Raw genomic sequence first — 23,936 nt, 5'->3', positions numbered from 1 at the left:
AACCTTTTACTTTGGCTATTTTAAATATTAATTATTTTACTTAATATACTATGCGGCCCTTTAAAATTGTGAATTTCTGAATGTGGCCCTTGCACGGAAGAGTTTGCCCACCCCTGCTCTACACTGTCCCCATCAAACACTCTCAGGACAGGTACAGCACGGGGTTAGATACAAAGTAAAGCTCCCTCTACACTGACCCCATCAAACGCTCCCAGGACAGGTACAGCACAGGATTAGATACAGAGTAAAGCTCCCTCTACACTGTCCCCATCAAACACTCCCAGGACAGGTACAGCACGGGGTTAGATACAAAGTAAAGCTCCCTCTATACTGTCCCCATCAAACACTCGCAGGATAGGTATAGCACGGGGTTAGATACAAAGTAAAGCTCCCTCTACACTGTCCCCATCAAACACTCCCAGGACAGGCACAGCACGGGGTTAGATACAGAGTAAAGCTCCCTCTACACTGACCCCATCAAACGTTCCCAGGACAGGTACAGCACGGGGTTAGATACAGAGTAAAGCTCCCTCTACACTGTCCCCATCAAACACTCCCAGGGCAGGTACAGCACGGAGTCAGATTCAGAGTAAAGCTCCCTCTACACTGTCCCCATCAAACACTCCCAGGACGGGTACAGCACAGGGTTTGATAGAGAGTATGTGATAACAACATGGACAGTTAAATGATGAAAGCTTAAATTGGGGAGAAACTGCTTGGCAGAGATGATGGCGCAGTGATAACGTCACTGAGTTAGTAATCCAGAGGCTCTAATGTGGGGACGCATGATCGAATCCCACCACACATTAATGAAGTCTTGAATCATAAAGCCAGTTTCAGTCATGGGGATCGTGAAATTATCATCGATTGTGATTTTAAAAAACCTTCTGGTTCACTAATGACCCCTTTGGTGAGGGAAATATGCCGTCCTTACCCTTGTCTGGCCCACACAGAGCAATGTGGTCTACTCTCAACTGCCCTCTCGGAAATAGGCCACAGCGATTTGCTCAGTTCAAAGGGTCAACGAGGAATGGGTAAGAGATACTGGGCCTTTGCTCAGTGATGCCCCACACCCCCTCAAAGAATAAAGAAAATAGGGCAAAGCAAGATTTGAGAAGCCATGGTGGGGGGGGGGAGGGGGGGGTGGTATGGGACTGGGAGAGTTGCTCTTGCGGAGGAGCCAGCACGGACACCAGGGGCCGAATGGCCTTCTCTGCTGGAACCATTCAAGATAAACATCCCATCCCTTCATCCCTACCTTATTGTCTTCTCATGTGGCTACTTAATGGAGTCCCGTCCCTCCCCCCCGCCACGTCGCATTGCCTTTTATCTCTGAATGCCCATTTCACCCGGGGTCACCTGGAGCACAATTGCCACCCCAAAGGCGAATGGTGTCAAATTACCAGGTCATCCTGAGGCCACCGTTGAGGATCCCGGGCCACCATCCTTACGCAGGGAGATCGCTTGCACACAGGAAGATCCCACGAGCAGCAGCGTGATTGACGACCAGTGGGGGTGGAGGGGGGAGGGTTGCCACTTACTCTTCGCTGATGCCTCGCCATTCTACTCTTTCTCCTCCACAGCTAATGAGAAGTTGAAGTATGCCAGCCTGGTGGTTCTGGTGATCCAGAACGCCTCGGTCATCTTATGCATCCGTTACGTCCGGACGATTCCTGGGAACAGGTTTTTTTCCACCTCTGCCGTTGTGATGGTCGAACTCGTCAAACTCGGGACTTGCCTGATTCTGATTCTCGGACAGAAAAGAGGTGAGCTGTGGCCTTTTCTTTGCTCTCTCTCTCTCTCTCTCTCTCTCGCTCTCTCTCTCTCTCTCCTGTGACGTTACGCCTTGCATGGGACTATACGTTTTTACTGCACAGGGCACTGACCCCCCCCCCCCCCCTCTCATTTAGAGCGAAATTGCCATCTCCCCCTCCGAATGCCAACTTCTCTTCACACCTCGAGGTAATCTGGAGCGCAATAGCCATTTTGGTGGTGAATGGCCTGGCGTAAAATCACCCAACCCTGCCTGAGGAAGGAGGTGCCCGAAAAGGGGGTGCGAGAGCAAAGGGGCCTGGGAGTGTACATGCAGGATATGAGGTAGGATATGAACAAGGAGCAAGAGGAGACCATTCAGCCCCTCTAAGCTGCTCTCCCACATCTCCTCTGAGTATCGCCTCAACCCCACATTCCCGCTGGCCCCCGGATAACCTTTCACCATGGGGCGGGCGGGGGGGGGTGAAAAAGGAGGACAATCTGTACAAACTGTATAGTTGATTGTTGGGAAGAATGTTTCCCGGGGTGTTTATTTGCTGTAACCTACTTTGGTACAAGTTTGAACTAAATAAAAATCGAGAAGTCCTGATAAAACTGTACAAGGCACCTGGAATACAACAGTTTTGGTTTCCTTATCGAAGGAAAGATATCCCGGCATTGGAGTCAGTCCAGAGAAAGTTCACTTGATCCCGGGAATGGGGGGGATTTTGTTATGAGGAGGGGTTGAGTAGGTCGGGGCCTGTACTCATTGGGAGTTTAGAAGAACGAGAGGCGACCTTATTGAGACAGAGAGGATTCTGGGTGGGATTGATGGGGTCGATGCTGAGAGGACGTTTTCTCTTGTTGGAGAGTCTGGGACCGGAGGGCAGAATCTCAGAGTTGGGGGGCCGCCCATTTGAGACAGAGATGAGGAGGAATTTCTTCCCTCAGAGGGGAGTGAATCTGTGGAATTCTTTACCGTAGAGAGCTGTAGAGGCCGGGTCGTTAAATATGTTCAAGGCCGAGAGAGACAGATTTTTAATCAGTGAGGGGGTCGAGGGTTACGGGGATAAAGCGGGAAAGTGGAGTTGAGGATTATCACATCAGATCAGCCAGGATCTCATTGGATGGCGGAGCAGACTTGATGGGCCAAATGGCCTTCTTCAGCTCCTTATGATCTAACAAGCTCCTTTTTATTCCTGTCAAATTAGACAAATTCCATTCATTCCCATATGAAACTGCATCTGGCAGATCTTTTTTTTGTGATCTCCCTTACGTCCTCTTCACAATTTACCTTCCAACCCATCTTCGTGTCATCAACAAATCTGGCAAACGTCCTTCCAATCCCTTCATCCATTTATATATATATATATATTGTAAACCGTTCAGGTCTCAGCACGGACCCCTGTGGCACACCCCTCATCGCATCATGCCAATCATGCCAACCCTTGAAAAACAACCATTTATGCCAACTCTCTGCTTCCTGTTAGCCAGCCAATCCATGCCCACAGGTTGATCCCCCTCCCCCGCCTGGTAACCTGAGCTATCATTTCCCGCAATAACCTTTCATGTGGAACTTTTATCAAAGGCCTTCTGGAAATCTACCAACAGTACATCCAATGGTTCCCCTTTATCCACCATGCTGGTTACTTCCTCAACTCCAGTAAGTTGGTCAAACCAGATTTCCCTTTCACAAAATCATGTGGACTCTGCCCGATTGCCTTGAGCTTATTCAAGTGCCCTGCTATGAATTTAATCGTAGCTTCTATCGTTTCCCACACGGCAGACGTTGGGCTAACTGGCCTGTAGTTTACCGCTTTCTGCCTTTTGTATTTTTTTGGAAAAATATTTTTATTGCTGTTTTGAGTTATAGATACGGGAAAGTACGGAAGAGGAAACTTGAGTTTTGCCTGTCACTGTAACCCTGACTGGGGCTCCAATGCTGCTTGATATTTCTATCTATACATTAGTGTTCGATATTTACAGTGGTTTGTCGGTGTTCAGTCGGTGCTCCCAGCTGTGAAGGTACCATAGGTGTAGTCGTGGTCCTTCCCCTCACTCTGGTTGTATCACAGCTTGGTATGGAGCCTGCTCTGCCCAAGACCGTGGGAAACTACAAAAGGTCATGAATGTAGCTCAGTCCATCACGCAAACCAGCCTCCCATCCATTGACTCTGTCTATAATTCCCGCTGCCTCAGAAAGGCAGCCAGCATAATTAAGGACCCCACGCACCCCGGACATATTCTCTTCCACCTCCTTCCGTCAGGAAAAAGATACCAAAGTTTGAGGTCACGTACCAACCGACTCAAGAACAGCTTCTTCCCTACAGCCATCAGACTTTTGAATGGACCCACCTCATATTAAATTGATCTTTTCTCTACACCTCGCTATAACTGTAACATTATATTCTGCAGTCTCTCCTTCCTTCCCTATGTACGGTATGCATTGTCTGTACAGCAGGCAAGAAACAATACTTTTCACTGTATACTAATACATGGGACAATAATAAATCAAATCAAAATCAAAAGGGTCACGGGGAGGGGGCTGAGGGGCGAGGAGGGGGGGGGACTGGGCTGAGTTACTCCTGCAGGGTCACTGGGGGGGGGGGGCATGACTGGGCTGAGTTACTCCTGCAGGGTCACGGGGGGGGGAAAGGAGGGGGAACTGAGCAGGGGCAGCACTGTCAAAATGGGACGAATGGCCTTGTGCGCTGGAACCGTCGTGCGATTCCTTGAAAAGGAGAGCGGGTTTGGCTGTTTCCTTTTCCTCCAGCTTGGCCGCACCTTGGCGATCCACACACTGACGCCTGTATTATGCCGTGGCGCAAAGCAATTCTTCTCCCATTGCGTTCACAAGCGCAGGTTCTCTTGGGCTGGGGAGGAACTTCAGCCCCTTGCGACCCTGTCTAAACATGCCAGGACCTGTTCCTCACCTCTATTTTGTAAGATTTCCCCAAGCCTTACAAATCCGGAGAAGGCCACTCATCCCATCATGCCTGGGCCAGCCCCTTCAGAAGAGCTATCCAATTAGCCCGCTCTCTCCCCACCATCCCCACCCCTCCTCCAATTGCCCTCGAGGTTTGCCAGGGCATTTAAGAATCGACCACATTGCTGTGGATCTGAAATCACGTGTGAGCCAGACTTGGTCGATTACTTTTCCAATCGGATTTTCGAAGGCGAAAATCACGGCGTGATCCCTGTTCCATTCTTAAAACAAAAAAAAAAATCAGGATGTCAGGCTCCCTGTCACAGGTCCCTCTAGAAAAGAGAGACTGGGGTGGGGGAATGTGTGTGTGTGTGTGTGTGATGTCCGTGTGTATGCGCGTGTCTGTTGTTACGACACCTTGGGCTAGTGCGCGGTCAATTCCAGCCTCACTGACCCCAGAGTCAAAGCACAAGCGAATGAAGCAATAACTCGTATAAAAATTCCCCAAACCATTGGCCCTTGGCTGCCCAATAATTTGCAGGTTTGTAAGTTAAAACACAATTACTGTTCGTTTGTAACAGAGATAAAGACAAAACATGCAGTAACATTAAAGTCACAGACCCATTCATCATCCATGGATAAAAATTATAATGGCAAAAAAAATAGAAAGGGGAAAACGGAACAAACAGGGGGATCCTTGAACCGTCCGTGTGTGAGTGTGCATACACGTGCTGTGTGAGTGTGTGCGTGTGTGCATACGCGTACACGAGCGTGTGTGTGTGTGTACACGGGCATGTGTGAGTGTGTACACGAGCGTGTGTGAGTGTGTACACGAGCGTCTGTGAGTGTGTACACGAGCGTGTGTGAGTGTACATGAGCGTGTGTGTGTGTACACGAGCGTGTGTGAGTGTGTACACGAGCGTGTGTGAGTGTGTACACGAGCGTGTGTGTGTGTACACGAGCGTGTGAGTGTGTACGCGTGCGTGTGTGAGTGTGTACACGAGCGTGTGTGAGTGTACACGAGCGTGTGTGTGTACACGTGCGTGTGTGAGTGTGTACACGTGCGTGTGCAACGCAGAAGGGCTGAATGGCCTGGTTGTGGGATGGAAGAATGTCTGTCTACCTCCCTCCCTCTCTCTTGTTGCAGGAAATGTGAAGGAGCTCGCCGCCTGCCTGTACAATGGCATGGTCGTGGAGTACATGGACATGCTGAAGATGGCGGTCCCGTCACTGATCTACACTCTGCAGAACAACTTGCAGTACGTGGCGATCTCCAACCTCCCAGCTGTAACATTCCAGGTACGTGGTGGTCTTTTGACACGGCGATTCTGAGTTTCCTTCTCCCCCCCCCCTTTAAATCCCTGCGACCCTTTCCCCATGGAGGTGCCTTCACCGGCTGGCGCTTCGACTGTAAGAGGCATTACTTCCACTCCATCAGCTGGGAACCTCGCGCCGGGAGGGTGGGGGTTGGGACTGCGCTGACCTCCCATCGCTGAACCCTCTGGGCACGTGAGCGGGAATCGGCACATTAGACTATCACTGCACGTAAGGTGGAAATGATGGCGGGTTCCCTCTTTTTTAAAAATCCGGATGCCAGGAGGGGAGGCTCCCTGTCACAGGTCCCTGTCCATACGTAGCAGGACCTGGGCAACATCCTGGCTTTGTGCTGACAAGTAGCAAGTGACATTTGTGTCACAGAAGTGCCAGGCAATGGCCATCTCCCCTTGACATTCAATGGCATTACCATCGCTGAATCCCCCACAGTCAACATCCTGGGGGGGTTACCATTGATCAGAAACTGAACTGGACCCAGCCGTATAAATACTGTGGCTACCAGAGCAGGTCAGAGGCTGGGAATCCTGCGGAGAGTAACTCACCTCCTGACCCCCCCCCCAAAGCCTGTCCACCATCTACAAGGACACAAGTCAGGAGTGTGATGGACTCTCCCACTCGCCTGGATGAGCGCGGCTCCGACAACACTCGAGAAGCTCGACACCATCCAGGACACAGCAGACCCGCTTGATTGTTCCCCCTTCCACAAACATTCAGTCCGCTGTTCCTTCACTGTGGGCTGGATCAGAATCCCGGAACTCCCCCCCCCCCCCCCCCCCCTCCCTAACAGCACGGTGGGTGTACCTGCACCACACGGGGGCTGCAGCGGGTTCAAGATGGCCCTTCTCGAGGGGGCAATTGGGGATGGGCAACAAATGCTGGGCCTGGACAGCGACGCTCCACATAAAATGGCCAGCGGGGTGGGGCATTAAGGGGGGAGTCCGTAACTTGACCGCAGATTGACACTGGGCATCTTGCCTCTTTGTTTTTCTTCTGATGTTTTGCCGGCCATGGCAGGTGATGTACCAGTTCAAGATCCTGACCACGGCCCTGTTCTCCGTGCTGATGCTAAAGAAGAGTCTGTCGTGGCTGCAGTGGGTCTCCCTGCTGATCCTCTTAACGGGCATCGCCATCGTGCAGGTGACACAGGAGGAGGAGCGGGCTGGCAAGGACCAGGCGCCGGGCCAGATCTACCTGGTGGGGTTGATGGCAGTGCTGGTGTCGTGCGTGTCGTCAGGCTTCGCCGGCGTGTACTTCGAGAAGACGCTGAAGGGCACCTCTGCCTCCGTCTGGCTGCGCAACGTGCAGCTGGGCATCTTCGGTACGCTGCTGGGCCTCCTCGCCATGTGGTGGAAGGACGGCCAGGACATCGGCGAGAAGGGCTTCTTCTTCGCATACACGCCCATGGTCTGGTGCGTCATCTTCAACCAGGCCCTCGGCGGCCTTCTGGTGGCGGTAGTGGTGAAGTACGCCGACAACATCCTCAAAGCCTTCGCCGCCTCGCTGTCCATCATCATCTCCACCGTGGCGTCGGTCTACCTCTTCGGCTTCATCGTTGATGTGTACTTTGTCGTGGGCGCGGGCCTGGTGATTGGGGCCGTGTACCTGTACAGCCTGCCCAAGGTCAACCCCGCTGCCTCCCTTACCCAGGAGCCCGAATCGTACAACACAAAGTTAGTCATCAAGTGAAGGCAAAGGCATCAGATCCTCACGTGCACACTCACTCCCCTGTTTTTCCGTGCCTTGTGTACACAGTCTCGTCTCTGTCTCCCTCACTCTCTCCCTCTCTATCTCCTTCCCTCTCTCTGTCTCTCCCTCTATCTGTCTCCCTCCCTCTATCTGTCTCCTTCCCTCTCTCTGTCTCCCTCCCTCTATCTGTCTTCCTCCCTCTATCGGTCTTCCTCCCTCTATCTGTCTCCCTCCCTCTATCTGTCTCTCTGTCTCCCTCCCTCTATCTGTCTCCCTCCCTCTATCTGTCTCCCTCCCTCTATCTGTCCCTCCCTCTATCTGTCTCCCTCCCTCTATCTGTCTCTCTGTCTCCCTCCCTCTATCTGTCTCCCTCCCTCTATCTGTCTCCCTCCCTCTCTCTGTCCCTCCCTCTATCTGTCTCCCTCCCTCTATCTGTCTCCCTCCCTCTCTCTGTCCCTCCCTCTATCTGTCTCCCTCCCTCTCTCTGTCCCTCCCTCTATCTGTCTCCCTCCCTCTCTCTGTCCCTCCCTCTATCTGTCTCCCTCCCTCTATCTGTCTCCCTCTGTCTGTCTCCCTCCCTCTCTCTGTCTCCCTCCCTCTCTCTGTCTCCCTCCCTCTATCTGTCTTCCTCCCTCTATCTGTCTTCCTCCCTCTCTCTGTCTCCCTCCCTCTATCTGTCTCTCTGTCTCCCTCCCTCTATCTGTCTCCCTCCCTCTATCTGTCTCCCTCCCTCTATCTGTCTCCCTCCCTCTATCTGTCTCCCTCTGTCTGTCTCCCTCCCTCTCTCTGTCTCTCCCTCTATCTGTCTCCCTCCCTCTCTCTGTCTACCTCCCTCCCTCTCTCTCTGCCTCCCTCCCACTTTCCTCCCCTCCCTCCCTCTCCCTCTTCCCTCTCTGTCTCCCTCCCAATATCTCTCTCCCTCCTTCCCATCATCTCTCTCCCTTGCCCTTCCTCTCCCCCTCCCTCTCTCCCCCCCCCTCCATTTATCTCCTCCCCCTCCATCTATCTCCCCCACTCTTTGCTAGTTTCTCCCTCTCCCTCTGCCTCTCTTTTGCATCTATCTCTCTCTCGCTCTCTCTGTCTGTCTCTCTCTCTCTCTCTCTCTATCCTGCTCTCTGTCATTCTCTTTCCTCCCTCCTCAGTTGCGTCTCGAGAGGAGATGGGGGGGGGGGGGGGGGGGGGGGGGGGGAGCAGGTGAGAGTACCCGAAACGTGACGTCCCGACCCCTCGGCGAAGGGTTCAAGGGTCACGCCACGTATCGAGTAATTGGGATTGTGGAGAATGAAACCTGGTACTGACGGGCATTATGGGGGGGGGGGGGGGGGGGGGGCAGGCTGTCCCTGTTGGTGCTTTTTTGTAGATAATGAGTAGATTTAACGGTGAGTAGTTTCCTCCCTGGGACCGCCAGGGGGTGGGGGAGGGGTGGGGGGAAGGCTTCTTTAACGTTTCGGGGTTACGGGTGGGGAGAGGGGCTCGAGCCTGTTTGAGTCAGGAGCGGAGGGAGGAGGGGCTGGGAGGGGGCGCTGATTGGTCAGTGGTGGTGGGAGGTGGGTTTTATGTTGGACGGAATCCCCTTTAGTACACCCCCCACACCCCTCCCAAAACCATCTAGAGGGCGCGTGACATTGGGGCCAGCTATTCGACTGCAAGCAGGCAAACACAGACCCTCCTCCCCAAGACACTAACTTATACTGGGGTAGGGGTCCCACACACACTGACTCTCACTGGGGTACGGGTCCCACACACACTGACTCTCACTGGGGTACGGACACTGACTCTCACTGGGGTAGGGGTCCCACACACACTGACTCTCACTGGGGTACGGACACTGACTCTCACTGGGGTAGGGGTCCCACACACACTGACTCTCACTGGGGTAGGGGTCCCACACACACTGACTCTCACTGGGGTAGGGGTCCCACACGCACTGACTCTCACTGGAGTAGGGGTCCCACACACGCTGACTCTCACTGGGGTATGGGTCCCACACACACTGACTCTCACTGGGGCAGGGGTCCCACACGCACTGACTGTCACTGGAGTAGGGGTCCCACACACACTGACTCTCCCTGGGGTAGGGGTCCCACACACACTGACTCTCACTGGGGTACGGGTCCCACACACACTGACTCTCACTGGGGTAGGGATCCCACACACACTGACTCTCACTGGGGTACGGGTCCCACACACACTGACTCTCACTGGGGTAGGGGTCCCACACACACTGACTCTCACTGGAGTAGGGGTCCCACACACACTGACTCTCACTGGGGTAGGGGTCCCACACGCACTGACTCTCACTGGAGTAGGGGTCCCACACACACTGACTCTCACTGGGGTACGGGTCCCACACACACTGACTCTCACTGGGGTACGGGTTCCACACACACCGACTCTCACTGGGGTACGGGTCCCACACACACTGACTCTCACTGGGGTACGGGTCCCACACACACTGACTCTCACTGGGGTACGGGTCCCACACACACTGACTCACTGGGGTACGGGTCCCACACATACTGACTCTCACTGGGGTACGGGTCCCACACACACTGACTCTCACTGGGGTACGGGTCCCACACACACTGACTCTCACTGGGGTACGGGTCCCACACACACTGACTCTGACTGGGGTACGGGTCCTACACACACTGACTCTCACTGTGGTACAGGTCCCACACACACTGACTCTCACTGGGGTACGGGTCCCCCACACACACTGACTCTCACTGGGGTACGGGTCCCACACACACTGACTCTCACTGGGGTAGGGGTCCCACACACTGACTCTCACTGGGGTAGGGGTCCCACACACTGACTCTCGCTGGGGTACGGGTCCCACACACACTGACTCTCACTGGGGTAGGGGTTTCACACACACTGACTCTCACTGGGGTAGGGGTCTCCCACACACTGACTCTCACTGGGGTACGGGTCCCACACACACTGACTCTCACTCGGGTAGGGGTCCCACACACACTGACTCTCACTGGGGTACGGGTCCCACACACACTGACTCTCACTGGGGTAGGGGTCCCACACACACTGACCCTCACTGGGGTACGGGTCCCACACACACTGACTCTCACTGGGATACGGGTCCCACACACACTGACTCTCACTGGGGTAGGGGTTTCACACACACTGACCCTCACTGGGGTACGGGCTCCACACACACTGACTCTCACTGGGGTACGGGTCCCACACACACGGACTGTCACTGGGGTACGGGTCCCACACACACTGACTCTCACTGGGGTACGGGTCCCACACACACTGACTCTCACTGGGGTAGGGGTCCCACACACACTGACTCTCACTGGGGTAGGGGTCCCACACACACTGACTCTCACTGGGGTAGGGGTCCCACACACACTGACTCTCACTGGGGTAGGGGTCCCACTCACACTGACTCTCACTGGGGTAGGGGTCCCACACACACTGACTCTCACTGGAGTAGGGGTCCCACACGCACTGACTCTCACTGGAGTAGGGGTCCCACACACACTGACTCTCACTGGAGTAGGGGTCCCACACACACTGACTCTCACTGGGGTAGGGGTCCCACACACACTGACTCTCACTGGGGTAGGGGTCCCACACACACTGACCCTCACTGGGGTACGGGTTCAAATAATTCCCTTCCCGATCCACACTCATGCTCAAAGAAGCTGTTGCCCCCAACCACCTCCGATTCTCCCACGTGAAGGCTGGCCTGTCCCATAACCTGACCCAGGTAGCTCTAGATTTAAATCAGCCACTTCAAACACTAATTTAACGCTGTGGGTTCATTTTTCTTTACCCTCCTCGCCTCAATTGTAACACATGGAAGGGATTTTTGCACTGTAAAGGGACGGGGGAGTGGGGTCATGGTGAGAGATGGGTTTCCCGGCCTATTAGCCTCTGGGATTGGAGAGAGTGGGCCTGTGGAGGTGACTGTCACCTACACAGTGCGTGTGTGCGAGAGAGAGAGCGTGTGCGAGAGAGAGAGCGTGTGCGAGAGAGAGAGCGTGTGCGAGAGAGAGAGCGTGTGCGAGAGAGAGAGCGTGTGCGAGAGAGAGAGCGTGTGCGAGAGAGAGAGCGTGTGCGAGAGAGAGCGTGTGCGAGAGAGAGCGTGTGCGAGAGAGAGAGCGTGTGCGAGAGAGAGAGCGTGTGCGAGAGAGAGCGTGTGCGAGAGAGAGCGTGTGCGAGAGAGCGTGTGCGAGAGAGAGCGTGTGCGAGAGAGAGAGCGTGTGCGAGAGAGAGAGCGTGTGCGAGAGAGAGAGCGTGTGCGAGAGAGAGAGCGTGTGCGAGAGAGAGAGCGTGTGCGAGAGAGATCGTGTGTGCGAGAGAGATCGTGTGTGCGAGAGAGAGTGTGTGTGCGAGAGAGAGTGCGTATGGGCGAGAGCGCGTGGGCGAGCGAGAGAGCGCGTGTGTGCAAGAGAGCACGTGTGTGCAAGAGAGAAAGCGTGTGTGCGAGCGAGAGAGAGCGCGTGTGTGCGAGAGAGAGCGCATGTGTGCGAGAGAGAGCGCGTGTGTGCGAGAGAGAGTGTGTATGGGCGAGCGAGAGCGCGTGGGCGAGCGAGAGAGAGCGCGTGTGTGCGAGAGAGTGCGTGTATGCGAGAGAGCGCGTGTGTGCGAGAGAGAGTGCGTGTGTGCGAGCGAGAGAGCGCGTGTGTGCGAGAGAGAGCGCGGGCTAGCGAGAGAGAACACGTGTGCAAGAGAGCACGTGTGTGCGAGAGAGAGCGCGTGTGTGCGAGAGAGAGCGCGTGTGTGCGAGAGAGAGAGCGCGTGTATGCGAGAGAGAGAGCGCGTGTGTGCGAGAGAGAGAGCGCGTGTGTGCGAGAGAGAGCGGTGCGTGTGTGCGAGAGAGCGCGGGCTAGCGAGAGAGAGCACGTGCGTGCGAGAGAGAGTGCGTGCATGCGAGAGAGAGAGCGCGTGCATGCGAGAGAGAGAGCGCGTGCATGCGAGAGAGAGAGCGCGTGTGTGCGAGAGAGAGCGTGCGTGTGTGCGAGAGAGAGCGCGGACGAGCGAGAGAGAGTGCGTTGGCGAGCGCGTGGTCGAGCGAGAGAGCGTGTGTTTTTGAACAGGGGCCCCTCCTGTCTACCCGCGGTTTGTTTGAGGCCTTTCTCCGAACCCGGGGGAGCCTTACTGGCTTCGAGGGGCCACCCGGACAGTTCTGGGACTTTTCATGTTTAAAATGATATTTTTAAAAATCGGCACCAGAATTTTGTGGTCTCTCCTAATGTTATGTAGATGTGCGCCCATTGCCAATAGCGTGGTAAAATTGAGGTGAGAGCGGGGTGGAATCTGCATGCTGCTATCCATCTCCCACAGCGAGGGGGGGGGGGGGGAAGCGTGATGTGACACCCTGGGCGCGCGCGCTTCCCGACTACACTGGGGCGGTTAATGGTGCACGGAGCGTTTCCGGGGATCGGCTGCCCGCTTAGCAACCCGCGGCGAGGCGGCAGGAGATGCCACCGACGGCCGAAAGGGCTGAGGCAAGAGGCCTTAACCACCTCCCCCACCCCCTCTGTCCCCGGGAAGAATGAACGGTATGATTCCCGACCTAGCTGAGCCAGACACCCAGGGGGGAGGCTGGAATTACTACATCCTCTTCCGAGAGAAACAAAAAAAATTTTTTTAATATATTTTTTGATATTCTTTACATGGTATCAGAGGTGATTATTAATCTATATATATATATAATATATACATATATATATATAAATGATTGTATAAATAAATTCATCAATAAAACTATTCTGTTTCCTGTGTTATGATTGAAGGCAATGTCAGGATTTAGGATATCGAAAAAAGGGGAAGGGACATCGTGGCTGACCTCCTGCCTTGGATCCACTTTTCCACCCCCCCCCCCCCCCCCACAATCCCTCAGCTTCTGGAAATCTCTCGCGATCTCCGTCTCGGACGTCCTCGCTAGCCGGGTTTCCTCTGGAATCGATCGCTCCAACCATTCCCCGACCCTCGGGAGCCAAGAGATTTTGTCTCGTATCGGCCCAAAATGGCCGCCCTCTGAACCTGTGACCCCCCCCCCCCCACATCCCCTCCCCAGTCCTGTGGTGTTTGCATTGATCCCTGCGGAGACCCCTTCGAAATGTGATGCAGTTTGACGAGATCGCCTCGCCTCTCATTCTTCTTAATCCATCAGGTTAGAGGCCGCTGCTCTCCTCCTTCAGGTGGTGGGCATTCCCGGGGTGGCATCGGCGAGGATTACTCGCTCTCTTGGCACACCACCCCCCCCCCCCCCCCCCCACCACCATACACACACGCACACACATAAACACGTACACACGCACGCACACATAAACACGCACACACACATTAACACACACTATCCAGCATCTGCTACGGACAGACCCAAGTTTCCCCCTGCCGCCCCACACACTCACCCAGTCCAAAGACATGCAGGTTAGGTGGATTGGCCATGATAAATTGTCCTCAGTGTCCAAAAAGGTTAGGAGGGGTTAGTGCGTTACGGGGATAGGGTGGGAGTGAGGGCTGAAGTGGGTCGGTGCGGACTCGATGGGCAGAATCTCTGGGAGAGGAGGTGTTGCGGAGGGATGGGAGGTTGTGGAAGGGTTGAAGGAGCGTTTGGAGACCGGTGGGGTGAAGTCAGCGGTCTTGGAGAGGGGTCGGGAACATGGGGGAGGGTAGGGGGGGGGGGTGAGGATCAAGGTTCCAGTGTTTCACCTGTCGACTTGGACCTTGCTGGGCCGGAACACTTCGTGGGCCTGCCCCCAGAGGTAAGATGGGGCGCAGCAGGGCTTTCGGAGGGTGAAGCGGCCATTCTCCCCGACTTCACAGTGGCAGGGAAGGAACTGAGAAGGAAGGGAGAAGGACTGGGCCGGGCCTCGATTAGAGCGACACTGGAGAAGCTGCGGAGATCACCGACAACAATGCCGGTGATGTCTGGGTTCATCACCGCATCAGGAAAGGATTGAGAGGCTGGGCCACTCCTCCTGAGCGTGGAGGGGGCGGGAACCCGAATCGAGGTCTTTAAGACGATAAAAGGTTCTTTAGAGGAAGAGCTGAATAAGAAGACATCTAAATGAGACAGTCACCGATAAATCCAATCGGGGGAATTCAGGAGAATGTGGGACTCGCTCCCACGGGGAGTGGGGAAAATGTGGGACTCGCTCCCACGGAGGGAGTGGGAAGAACGTGAAATTCGCTCCCACAGGGAGTGCGGCGAATGTGGAACTCCCACAAGGAGTGGGAAGAATGTGGAACTCACTCCCACAGGGAGTGGGGAGAATGTGGGACTCGTCCACAAGGAGTGGGGAGAATGTGGAACTCACCCCCACAGGGAGTGGGGAGATTGTGGAACTCACTCCCACGGGGAGTGGGGAGAATGTGGAACTCGCCCCCACGGGGGAGTGGGGAGATTGTGGAACTTGCCCCCATGGGGAGAATGCGGGACTCGCTCCCACGGGGAGTGGGGAGAATGTGGGACTCGCTCCCACGGGGAGTGGGGAGAATGTGGGACTCTCTCCCACGGGGAGTGGGGAGAATGTGGGACTCGTTCCCACAGGGAGTGGGGAGAATGTGGGACTCGCTCACACGGGGAGTGGGGAGAATGTGGGACTCGCTCCCACAGGGAGTGGGGAGAATGTGGGACTCGCTCCCACGGGGAGTGGGGGGAATGTGGAACTCGCACCCACGGGGGAGTGGGGAGATTGTGGAACTCACTCCCATGGGGAGTGGGGAGAATGTGGAACTCGCCCCCACGGGGGAGTGGGGAGATTGTGGAACTCACTCCCATGGGGAGTGGGGAGAATGTGGAACTCACCCCCACGGGGGAGTGGGGAGATTGTGGAACTCGCTCCACGGGGGAGTGGGGAGAATGCGGGACTCGCTCCCACGGGGAGTGGGGAGAATGTGGGACCTGCTCCCACGGGGAGCGGAGAGAATGTGGGACTCGCTCCCACGGGGAGTGTGGAGAATGTGGGACTCGTTCCCACGGGGAGTGGGGAGAATGTGGGACTCGCTCCCACGGGGAGTGGGGAGAATGTGGGACTCGCTCCCACGGGGAGTGGGGAGAATGTGGAACTCTCTCCCACGGGGAGTGGGGAGAATGTGGAACTCGCCCCCACGGGGGAGTGGGGAGATTGTGGAACTTGCCCCCATGGGGAGAATGTGGGACTTGCTCCCACGGGGAGTGGGGGGAATGTGGGGCTCGCTCCCACGGGGAGTGGGGAGAATGTGGGACTCGCTCCCACGGGGAATGGGGAGAATGTGGGACTCGCTCCCACGGGGAGTGGGGGGAATGTGGGGCTCACTCCCACGGGGGAGTGGTTGAGGTGAATCGTGTCGATGTGTTTAAGGGGGAAGGAGGGAAACTGGATAAACACATGAGGGAGAAATGAATAGAAGGATGTGGGCGATGAAGTAGGAAGTGTGGGAGGAGGCTGGTGTTTTGTGGGGCAGGAACCCGGCACAACAGAGGGGCCGAATGGCCTGGTTTCTTTGCCTCATAATCCTACATATTGATGGCTCTCGTTCCTGGGATAAAGCTGCCCGATCTTACCAGTTAATTAAGTTCTCTCTCCCCCCCAACCACACCCCATCCGCCCCGCCCTTCTTTTATATTTTCAGAACCATCCCGAAGGAGAAGGGGTCATAACGGACAGGCGACGCACGCGACTCGAAGGGATGTTGGATGACGATTCTCGGAGCGTTGAGTTGAATACCAGCTCCGCCTCACGACGCGAGTTTTGAGCTGTTATTACCGGTGGGGGAAGAGTGGTCGCTGCGCTTCACAGCTTGGGAACCACCCGAGGCGGAGTCTCGTCTCCACTCCACCGCACCCACGTAGCACCACCTCCCCCCCCCCCACCGCCCCCGCCCCCGTAGCACCCCCAACGCGTGCGCCGCCAAGTTCATTACCAGCAGTAAGCTTCACAATTTGATATGCTTCACCCTCCCTTCCCAACACCTCCCAGCTCAAATTCTTTTATTTTAAAATATTTTTATTCAAGGCTTCTCACATGTATATATTAATAATCTTTATTGTCGCAAGTAGGCTTACATTAACACTGTAGTGAAGTTACTGTGAAAATACACACAAATATAGCAGAAGACCAAACCATCAACGCGAACAAATACAACCTTCCCCAATACCAACCCCCCCCCCCCCCCCCCCCCCCCCCCTCACTCTGCCTTCATACCTTTACCCCCTTATCCTGCCCTCCCCCCAGCTGGTCACTCAATCCACCTCAAAATTATGGAATAGTTTCCACCTCCGGGCAAGCCCATCCTCCGACCTCCCCACAAAGTGAACTTGACCTTCTCCAGCCTTTGGCGACTCCGAGTCCCGCATACCAACCTAACCTACACCCCTTCAATTTACTGCTGTCCATGTGCCTGTCCAAGAGTCGCTTAAATGTCCCCTAATGACTCAGACTCCACCACCTCTGCTGGCAGTGCATTCCACACACCCACCACTCTCTGTGTAATGAACCGACCTCTGACATCTCCCCTATACCTTCCTCCGAACACCTTCAAATTATGTCCCATCGTGACAGCCATTTCCACCCTGGGGAAAAGTCTCTGGCTATCCACTCTATCCACGCCTCTCATCACCTTGTACACCTCTATCAAGTCACCTCTCTGCCTTCTTCGCTCCAGTGAGAAATTCCCGGGCTCCCTCAACCTTTCTTCGTAAGACGTGCCCTCCAGTCCAGGCAGCATCCTGGTAAATCTCCTCTGCACCCTCTCCAAATCATCCACATCCTTCCTATAATTAGGCGACCAGAACCATCCCCTGCCCACCTCACCTCCCAAATCCTCACATTTACGTTTCATCTCCTCCAGCAGGCCGCCCTCCCACTCCATCAGTGCCTTATAAATATCCCACACCTTCCTCTCCCCTATATCATCCTCCGCCAACAGCTTGTCCCAAAACACCAGAGGCGGCAGCCCCCAGGGAAGGACTCTCCTCACAAAATCCTGAACCTCCTGGTACCTGAACCCGTTCCCCTTGGGCGACTCCTCCAGCCCTGCAAACGTGCCCCCTATAAACAAGTCTCTGAAGTACCCAATCCCCGCCTGCACCCGCCCCCAGAGCCTCACATCCAGCGCCTGTCGGCACAAACCTGTGATTGTCACATATCGGCGCCCTCCAACCCCCTACGCTGCCCCACACCCGTAACGCCGACACCACTGGGCTCACGGAGTAACTGGCCGGTGAGAATGGAAGGGGCACCAACAACAGTGCCCCCAAACCCAGCCCCCCCCCCCCCCCCTTTACACACAACACCATCTCCATCCGCCCCCTCACAGATCCCTCCCCACCGCCCATTTCCTCACCCTCGCGACGTCTGTTGCCCAATACTAATTCATCAAATTCGGCAAGATCAGCCCCCCCCTGGCCCCGCTGCAAGAGCACCCCAACACAAACCCCAAAATTGTGCCATTAAACTTCCTGAAAAAGGAATAGGGAATAAAGATGGGAGGTTCTGGAACATGAACCTGGACAGCACCGTCATATTCACCGTCTGCACCGCGCCCAGCCAGTGACAGAGGCAACACATCCCAACCCCTTACAGTCCACCCTCAGTCCCTCCACCCGTCCTGCCATATACAAACTGGGCCCATCTCCCAGGATAACCGAAAAACCGGAACGGCATCTCCCCCAACCTCCTCTCCTGCCCTCTGGCATTGATCGGGAGCACCTCGCCCCTCCCCATCTTCAATTTGTACCCCGAAAACCGACCAAATTCCCTCAAGGTTTCCATAATCCTTTCAAAGCTGCCCACAGATACCCCGCATGCAGAGAAACTCTGTGCTCGACACCCCCCCCCCCCCCCCCCCGCCCCTGCTCAATCCCTTTCCAGCTCCTGGTCTTCCCCTATCGGGGGGAGGGCCCCCATCCCTCGCCTCACCCCCCCATCCCTCGCCTCACCCCCCCCATCCCTCGCCTCACCCCTCCATCCCTCGCCTCACCCCCATCCCTCGCCTCACCCCCCCATCCCTCGCCCCACCCCGCCATCCCTCGCCTCACCCCCATCCCTCGCCTCACCCCCCCATCCCTCGCCTCACCCCGCCATCCCTCGCCTCACCCCCCCATCCCTCGCCTCACCCCCCCCATCCCTCGCCTCACCCCCCCATCCCTCGCCTCACCCCCCATCCCTCGCCTCACCCCCCATCCCTCGCCTCACCCCCCCATCCCTCGCCTCACCCCCCCATCCCTCGCCTGACCCCCCATCCCTCGCCTCACCCCCCCATCCCTCGCCTCACCCCCCCATCCCTCGCCTCACCCCCCATCCCTCGCCTCAACCCCCCATCCCTCGCCTCACCCCCCATCCCTCGCCTCACCCCCCCCATCCCTCGCCTCACCCCCCATCCCTCGCCTCACCCCCCCATCCCTCGCCTCACCCCCCCCCATCCCTCGCCTCACCCCCCCATCCCTCGCCTCATTGTACGTTCTTATAAATCTCTCCTGGGAACCCGTCCGGAGCTGGGGCCTTCCTCGCCTGCATGGCACCCACACCGTTCATCACCTCCGTCAGCCCGATCGGGGCCCCAGCCCCTGCACCCTCTCCCCATCCACCTTCAGCCCATCCAGGAACCGTCTCAACCCCTCCCCGCCGGACGGAGGCTCTGACTCACACAGCCTCCTTTGGGAGGCCTCAAATACCCCCATCCACCCCGTCCGGGTCTGTCACCACCTTACCCCTCTCGTCCCTCACTCCACCAATCTCCCCTCGCCGCTGCCCGCCTCCTCAACTGGGTAGGCCAGCATCCTGCTCGCTTTCTCCCCGTACTCTCCCCGTCAGCACGGTAGCATGGTGGTTAGCATAAATGCTTCACAGCTCCAGGGTCCCAGGTTCGATTCCCGGCTGGGTCACTGTCTGTGCGGAGTCTGCACGTCCTCCCCGTGTGTGCGTGGGTTTCCTCCGGGTGCTCCGGTTTCCTCCCACAGTCCAAAGATGTGCGGGTTAGGTGGATTGGCCATGCTAAATTGCCCGTAGTGTCCTAATAGTAAGGTTAAGGGGGGGTTGTTGGGTTACAGGGTACAGGGTGGATACGTGGGTTTGAGTAGGGTGATCATTGCTCGGCACAACATCGAGGGCCGAAGGGCCTGTTCTGTGCTGTACTGTTCTGTGTTCTGTGTCCCTCTGCAACGGCCCCACCGCTTTTCCCATGGACATTAACCCAAACTCCAATTGGAGCGGCTGCTTCTCCTTCAATCACCCCTCCGGTGCCACCTCCGATCGGCCTCAAACTCTCATCTACCAGGCTTGCCCTCTCGCTGTGCGCCAGATCGAAATGAATCCACCCCTAACTGCCACCTTAAGTGCCTCCCATAGCGTGGGGGTCATGACCTCCCCCGTGTTATTCAGCTCCACATACCTCCGAATGGCAGCTCTCACACATTATCTCATCCGCCAACAGCCCCACATCCAACCTCCACTGCGGCCCCCGGCACCACCCCCAAATCCACCCAATGCGGTGCATGGTTGGAGACGGTAATCGCTGAATACTCCAAAGCGGCCACATCACCGGCAGTGCCTTGTCCAGCACAAAACAATCCGGGAGTACGCCCGGATCACATGGGCCAAGTACGAGAACTCCTTCACCCTCGGCTTCCCAAACCTTCACGGGTCCCCACCCCCCCACTCAACTCTCCAGCCATCAGCCGATACATGTCCGGGTCTGGGATCCTCCCTAACGCCCACCTCATAAAATCCACGTCGTCCCAATTCGGGGCATAAACATTCACCAGGATTACTGCATCCCCTCCAACTCTCCACTGACCATCACATACCTGCCCCCCGGATCGGCCACCGTGCTCCCCAGCTCAAACGCCAGCCTCTCATTGACCAACACCGCCGCCCCCCCCCCCCCCCCCCCTCGTCTTCATGTCCAGCCCCGGGTGGAACACCCGCCCCATCCACCCCTTCCTCAGCCTCGTCCGATCCCCCCCCAGCTTGAGGTGCGTCTCCTGTGAGAACAGCACGCCTGCCTTCAAACTGCTCCAGTGCGTGAACACACGCGACCGTTTAACCGGCCCGTTCGGCCCTCTCAGATCCCACGTGTCCAGCCTGGTAGGGGGTGCCCCCATCAACCTCTCCAGAATGCGTGCCATAAACTTGGCAGCCCCCGCTCCCTCAAATCCCTCCTCATCCCCTCCCCGCCGATCCCCTCCCCCCAACACAACCAAATAAAACCAGCTCATCCCCCCCCCCCCCAACACCTTTGTCCTGACAACCTCCCACTTCACTCCCGTTAACTAGCCCGCCCAACGAGCATGGTGGCCCCCGCCCAAGTCCTCTGACTCTACTCCCCCCTCCTAACCACCAACAAAGAGAAACGAAGTCACCCTCACCCTCGCCATTCCCCCCGTTGTAACCTGCCCCAATCCACCCACCCAATGTGCCCCCCCCCCCCCCCCTCCCACTTTACACAAAGCTCCTCTCCGGAGTTCAGTGTCTTCAGTCTCCTCCCAGTCCGGGGTCTCTCAAAGTCCATCGCCTCCTCTGGCGAATCAAAATAAAATTCCTCCCTTTGGTGCGTCGCCCACAAGCGGGCAGGGTACAAAACCCCAAACTCCACCCCCTTGTAGAGGGCGGGCCTTTGCCCGATTATACCCGGCCTTCTGCTTGGCCAGCTCTGCCCCCAGGTCCTGGTAAATCCGCAGCTCCCCCCCCTCCCAGGTACATTTCCTGGTCGGCCCCGCCCACCTCAGGACCTTCTCCTTATCCAGGAACCGATGCAGCCTCACCACCATTGCTCTCGGCGGCTCCCCCACCTGCAGCCTCCTCCTCAGCGCCGTGTGGGCCAGATCCCACCTCGAGGGGCCGGTCGAGGGCCCCCCTCCCCCCCCATCAACCTCGCCAGAATGCCTGCCATAAACGTGGCGGCCTCAATTCCCTCAGGCATCCCGGCATTTTCAGATTCTGACTCCTGGAGCGATTCCCGAGGTCCTCCAGCTTCTCCCTCAGCCTTTTCCGGCTGCTTATCTCCATCTCCGCCTCCGGCAAGTTCAGCCGGTCCTCGTGCTCCCCCCACACCCCCCCCCCACCCACTCCTCCACCTGGATCACAAGGCCCTGAGCCTCCAGCCTCTGCTCCGCCCGCTCGATCACCGCCCTGAGCGGCTCCACCTCCTTGGCCAGGTCCTCTGAGGCCTGCGATGCTGGAACTTGCTGACGAGGGACTCCACCAGCTGCTCCGTCCACCACTGGGTGGGCAGCGCTACCCCCTTGCCCTCCGCCATCTTCACCTGTGTCGCACCATGAAAACTGCCCAGTTCCAGCTGCTCTCTCGTTCTCGTCCACTGATCCATGCACCAGCCTCACCAGAGGAGTATTACCTTCCCTGGGCACTCGTACACCTTTCGCCCTCAAACACCACAACATCCAAGCACGACTCCGAGCATTTAAGAGCATCCTCGCTACGCGCACTCTCCCTTTCCCGTCCCACACTCTCTCTCTCTCCTCTCCCCATGCCACACTCATGCCCCTCCTCATCCCACACACCCCTCCCGTTCCACACTCTCTCTCACTGTCCCACGCTCTCTCTTCCCCATCCACACTCACTTTCTCTCCCTGTCAAATGCTCCCCTTCCCTCATCCCGCACAGATTGGCCCCAGTCTAACTGAATGGGGCACAGGCCTCGAGGGGCTGAATGGCCCTCCTCCCATTGCATTGTGCATGTGTCTGGTGGGGTGGGGGCTTACATCTCTTTGTAATGTTAATCCCTGCTCCCCCCCACATTCCCTAGATACCTGATTAATCATCCAAACCTTGAGTCAAATCCTGACACGGGCAGTTTAATAATATGATGTGGCGATTGAAAAATATCTGATATTAAAAGTTAGAGAAACACACAGCAGACGAAACTCAACATAGGGGTAATATGGGGAGAGAGAAGGCAAGTTTCTCCAACAAGAGAGGATCTAACCATCGCCCCTTGACATTCAATGGCGTTACCATCGCCGAATCCCCCGCAATCAACATCCTGGTTGTTACCATTGATCAGAAACTGAACTGGAACCAGCCGTATAAATACTGTGGCTACCAGAGCAGGTCAGAGGCTGGGAATCCTGCGGAGAGTAACTCACCTCCTGACCCCCCCCCCCCCCACAAAGCCTGTCCACCATCTACAAGGACACAAGTCAGGAGTGTGATGGACTCTCCCACTCGCCTGGATGAGCGCGGCTCCGACATCACTCGAGAAGCTCAACACCATCCAGGGCAAAGCAGCCCCCCCCCCCCCCCCCCGCTCGATCGACACGCTAACCCCCACCTTCAACACCCACTCCCTCCACCCACCGACGCACAGCGGCAGCCGTGTGTACCGTCTACAAGATGGGCGGCAGCCACTCGCCAAGGCTCCTTCGACAGCGCCGCCCAAACCCACCACCTCTACCCCCTGGAAGGGCAGCAGATGCCACGTGAACACCCACCGCCTGTAAGTCACGCCCTCCAAGACCCCCCCCCCCCCCCCCCACACACACACCATCCCGACTTGGAAATATATCAGTCATTCCTTCACTGTCACTGGGTTAGAATCCTGGGAGATGGGAAGCAGGATCGTGACTGGGCTAGTAATGCAGCAACCCAGGGTAATGCTCTCTGGACGCAGCTTCGAATACCACCCATGGCTGACGGTGGCAATGTGAATTCAATTTTTAAATAATTAAAAGTCGATTGTCGTTTAAAAAAAAACCATCTGGTTTACTCATGTTCTTTGGGTGTTGTTATGGGCCCTGGGTTTAGAGAACTCCAAAGTGTATCATGGAGTTCACCTGACCCACAACTTTTACTAGATTGTGGTATGGGGAGCACACGACCCACTCTACAGGTGTGGTACAGCAGAAATGGAAAAGTATTTTTTAAAGCAAAACAATGTTTATTCTATGAACTCAAGTTAACCTTTTTAAAACATACAGTGAACATCTTAGCAACCATTAATTCAAATACAACCCCCAAAGAATACAACACTAAGGGCAGCACGGTGGCCTAGTGGTTAGCACAACCGCCTCACGGCGCTGAGGTCCCAGGTTCGATCCCGACTCTGGGTCACTGTCCGTGTGGAGTTTGCACATTCTCCCCGTGTCTGCGTGGGTTTCGCCCCCACAACCCAAAAATGTGCAGAGTAGGTGGATTGGCCACACTAAATTGCCCCTTAATTGGAAAAAATAATTGGGTAATCTAAATTTAAAAAAAAAAAAGAATACAACACTAAGTAATCCTTTAAGCTGTCCTTTTAACATCCATCAGTCTTAAAA

The 23,936-nt window shown here is 56.1% G+C and overlaps 1 protein-coding gene across 4 annotated transcripts in view; it reads left to right on the top strand.

The window, feature by feature from the left end:
• Positions 1-16,801, top strand: part of slc35a2 (solute carrier family 35 member 2) — a 45,255-nt gene extending 28,454 nt beyond the window's left edge. Inside the window, exons 2-5 of one of the 4 annotated variants that reach the window (XM_038782038.1) lie at positions 1,584-1,766; positions 5,826-5,977; positions 7,028-7,683; positions 16,295-16,801. In XM_038782038.1, the coding sequence (XP_038637966.1) occupies positions 1,709-1,766; positions 5,826-5,977; positions 7,028-7,683; positions 16,295-16,322 (894 nt within the window). In that variant the 5' untranslated portion in view covers positions 1,584-1,708 and the 3' untranslated portion in view covers positions 16,323-16,801. The remainder of the gene's footprint in view (positions 1-1,583; positions 1,767-5,825; positions 5,978-7,027; positions 7,684-16,294) is intronic. The other 3 variants (XM_038782036.1, XM_038782037.1, XM_038782035.1) reach the window with 3 other exon arrangements.
• The last annotated feature ends 7,135 nt before the right edge of the window (positions 16,802-23,936 follow it).

This window comes from Scyliorhinus canicula, chromosome 21 (assembly GCF_902713615.1).
Source record: "Scyliorhinus canicula chromosome 21, sScyCan1.1, whole genome shotgun sequence".
Taxonomy (NCBI): domain Eukaryota; kingdom Metazoa; phylum Chordata; class Chondrichthyes; order Carcharhiniformes; family Scyliorhinidae; genus Scyliorhinus; species Scyliorhinus canicula.
This window is presented reverse-complemented; position numbering and strand designations above follow the sequence as displayed.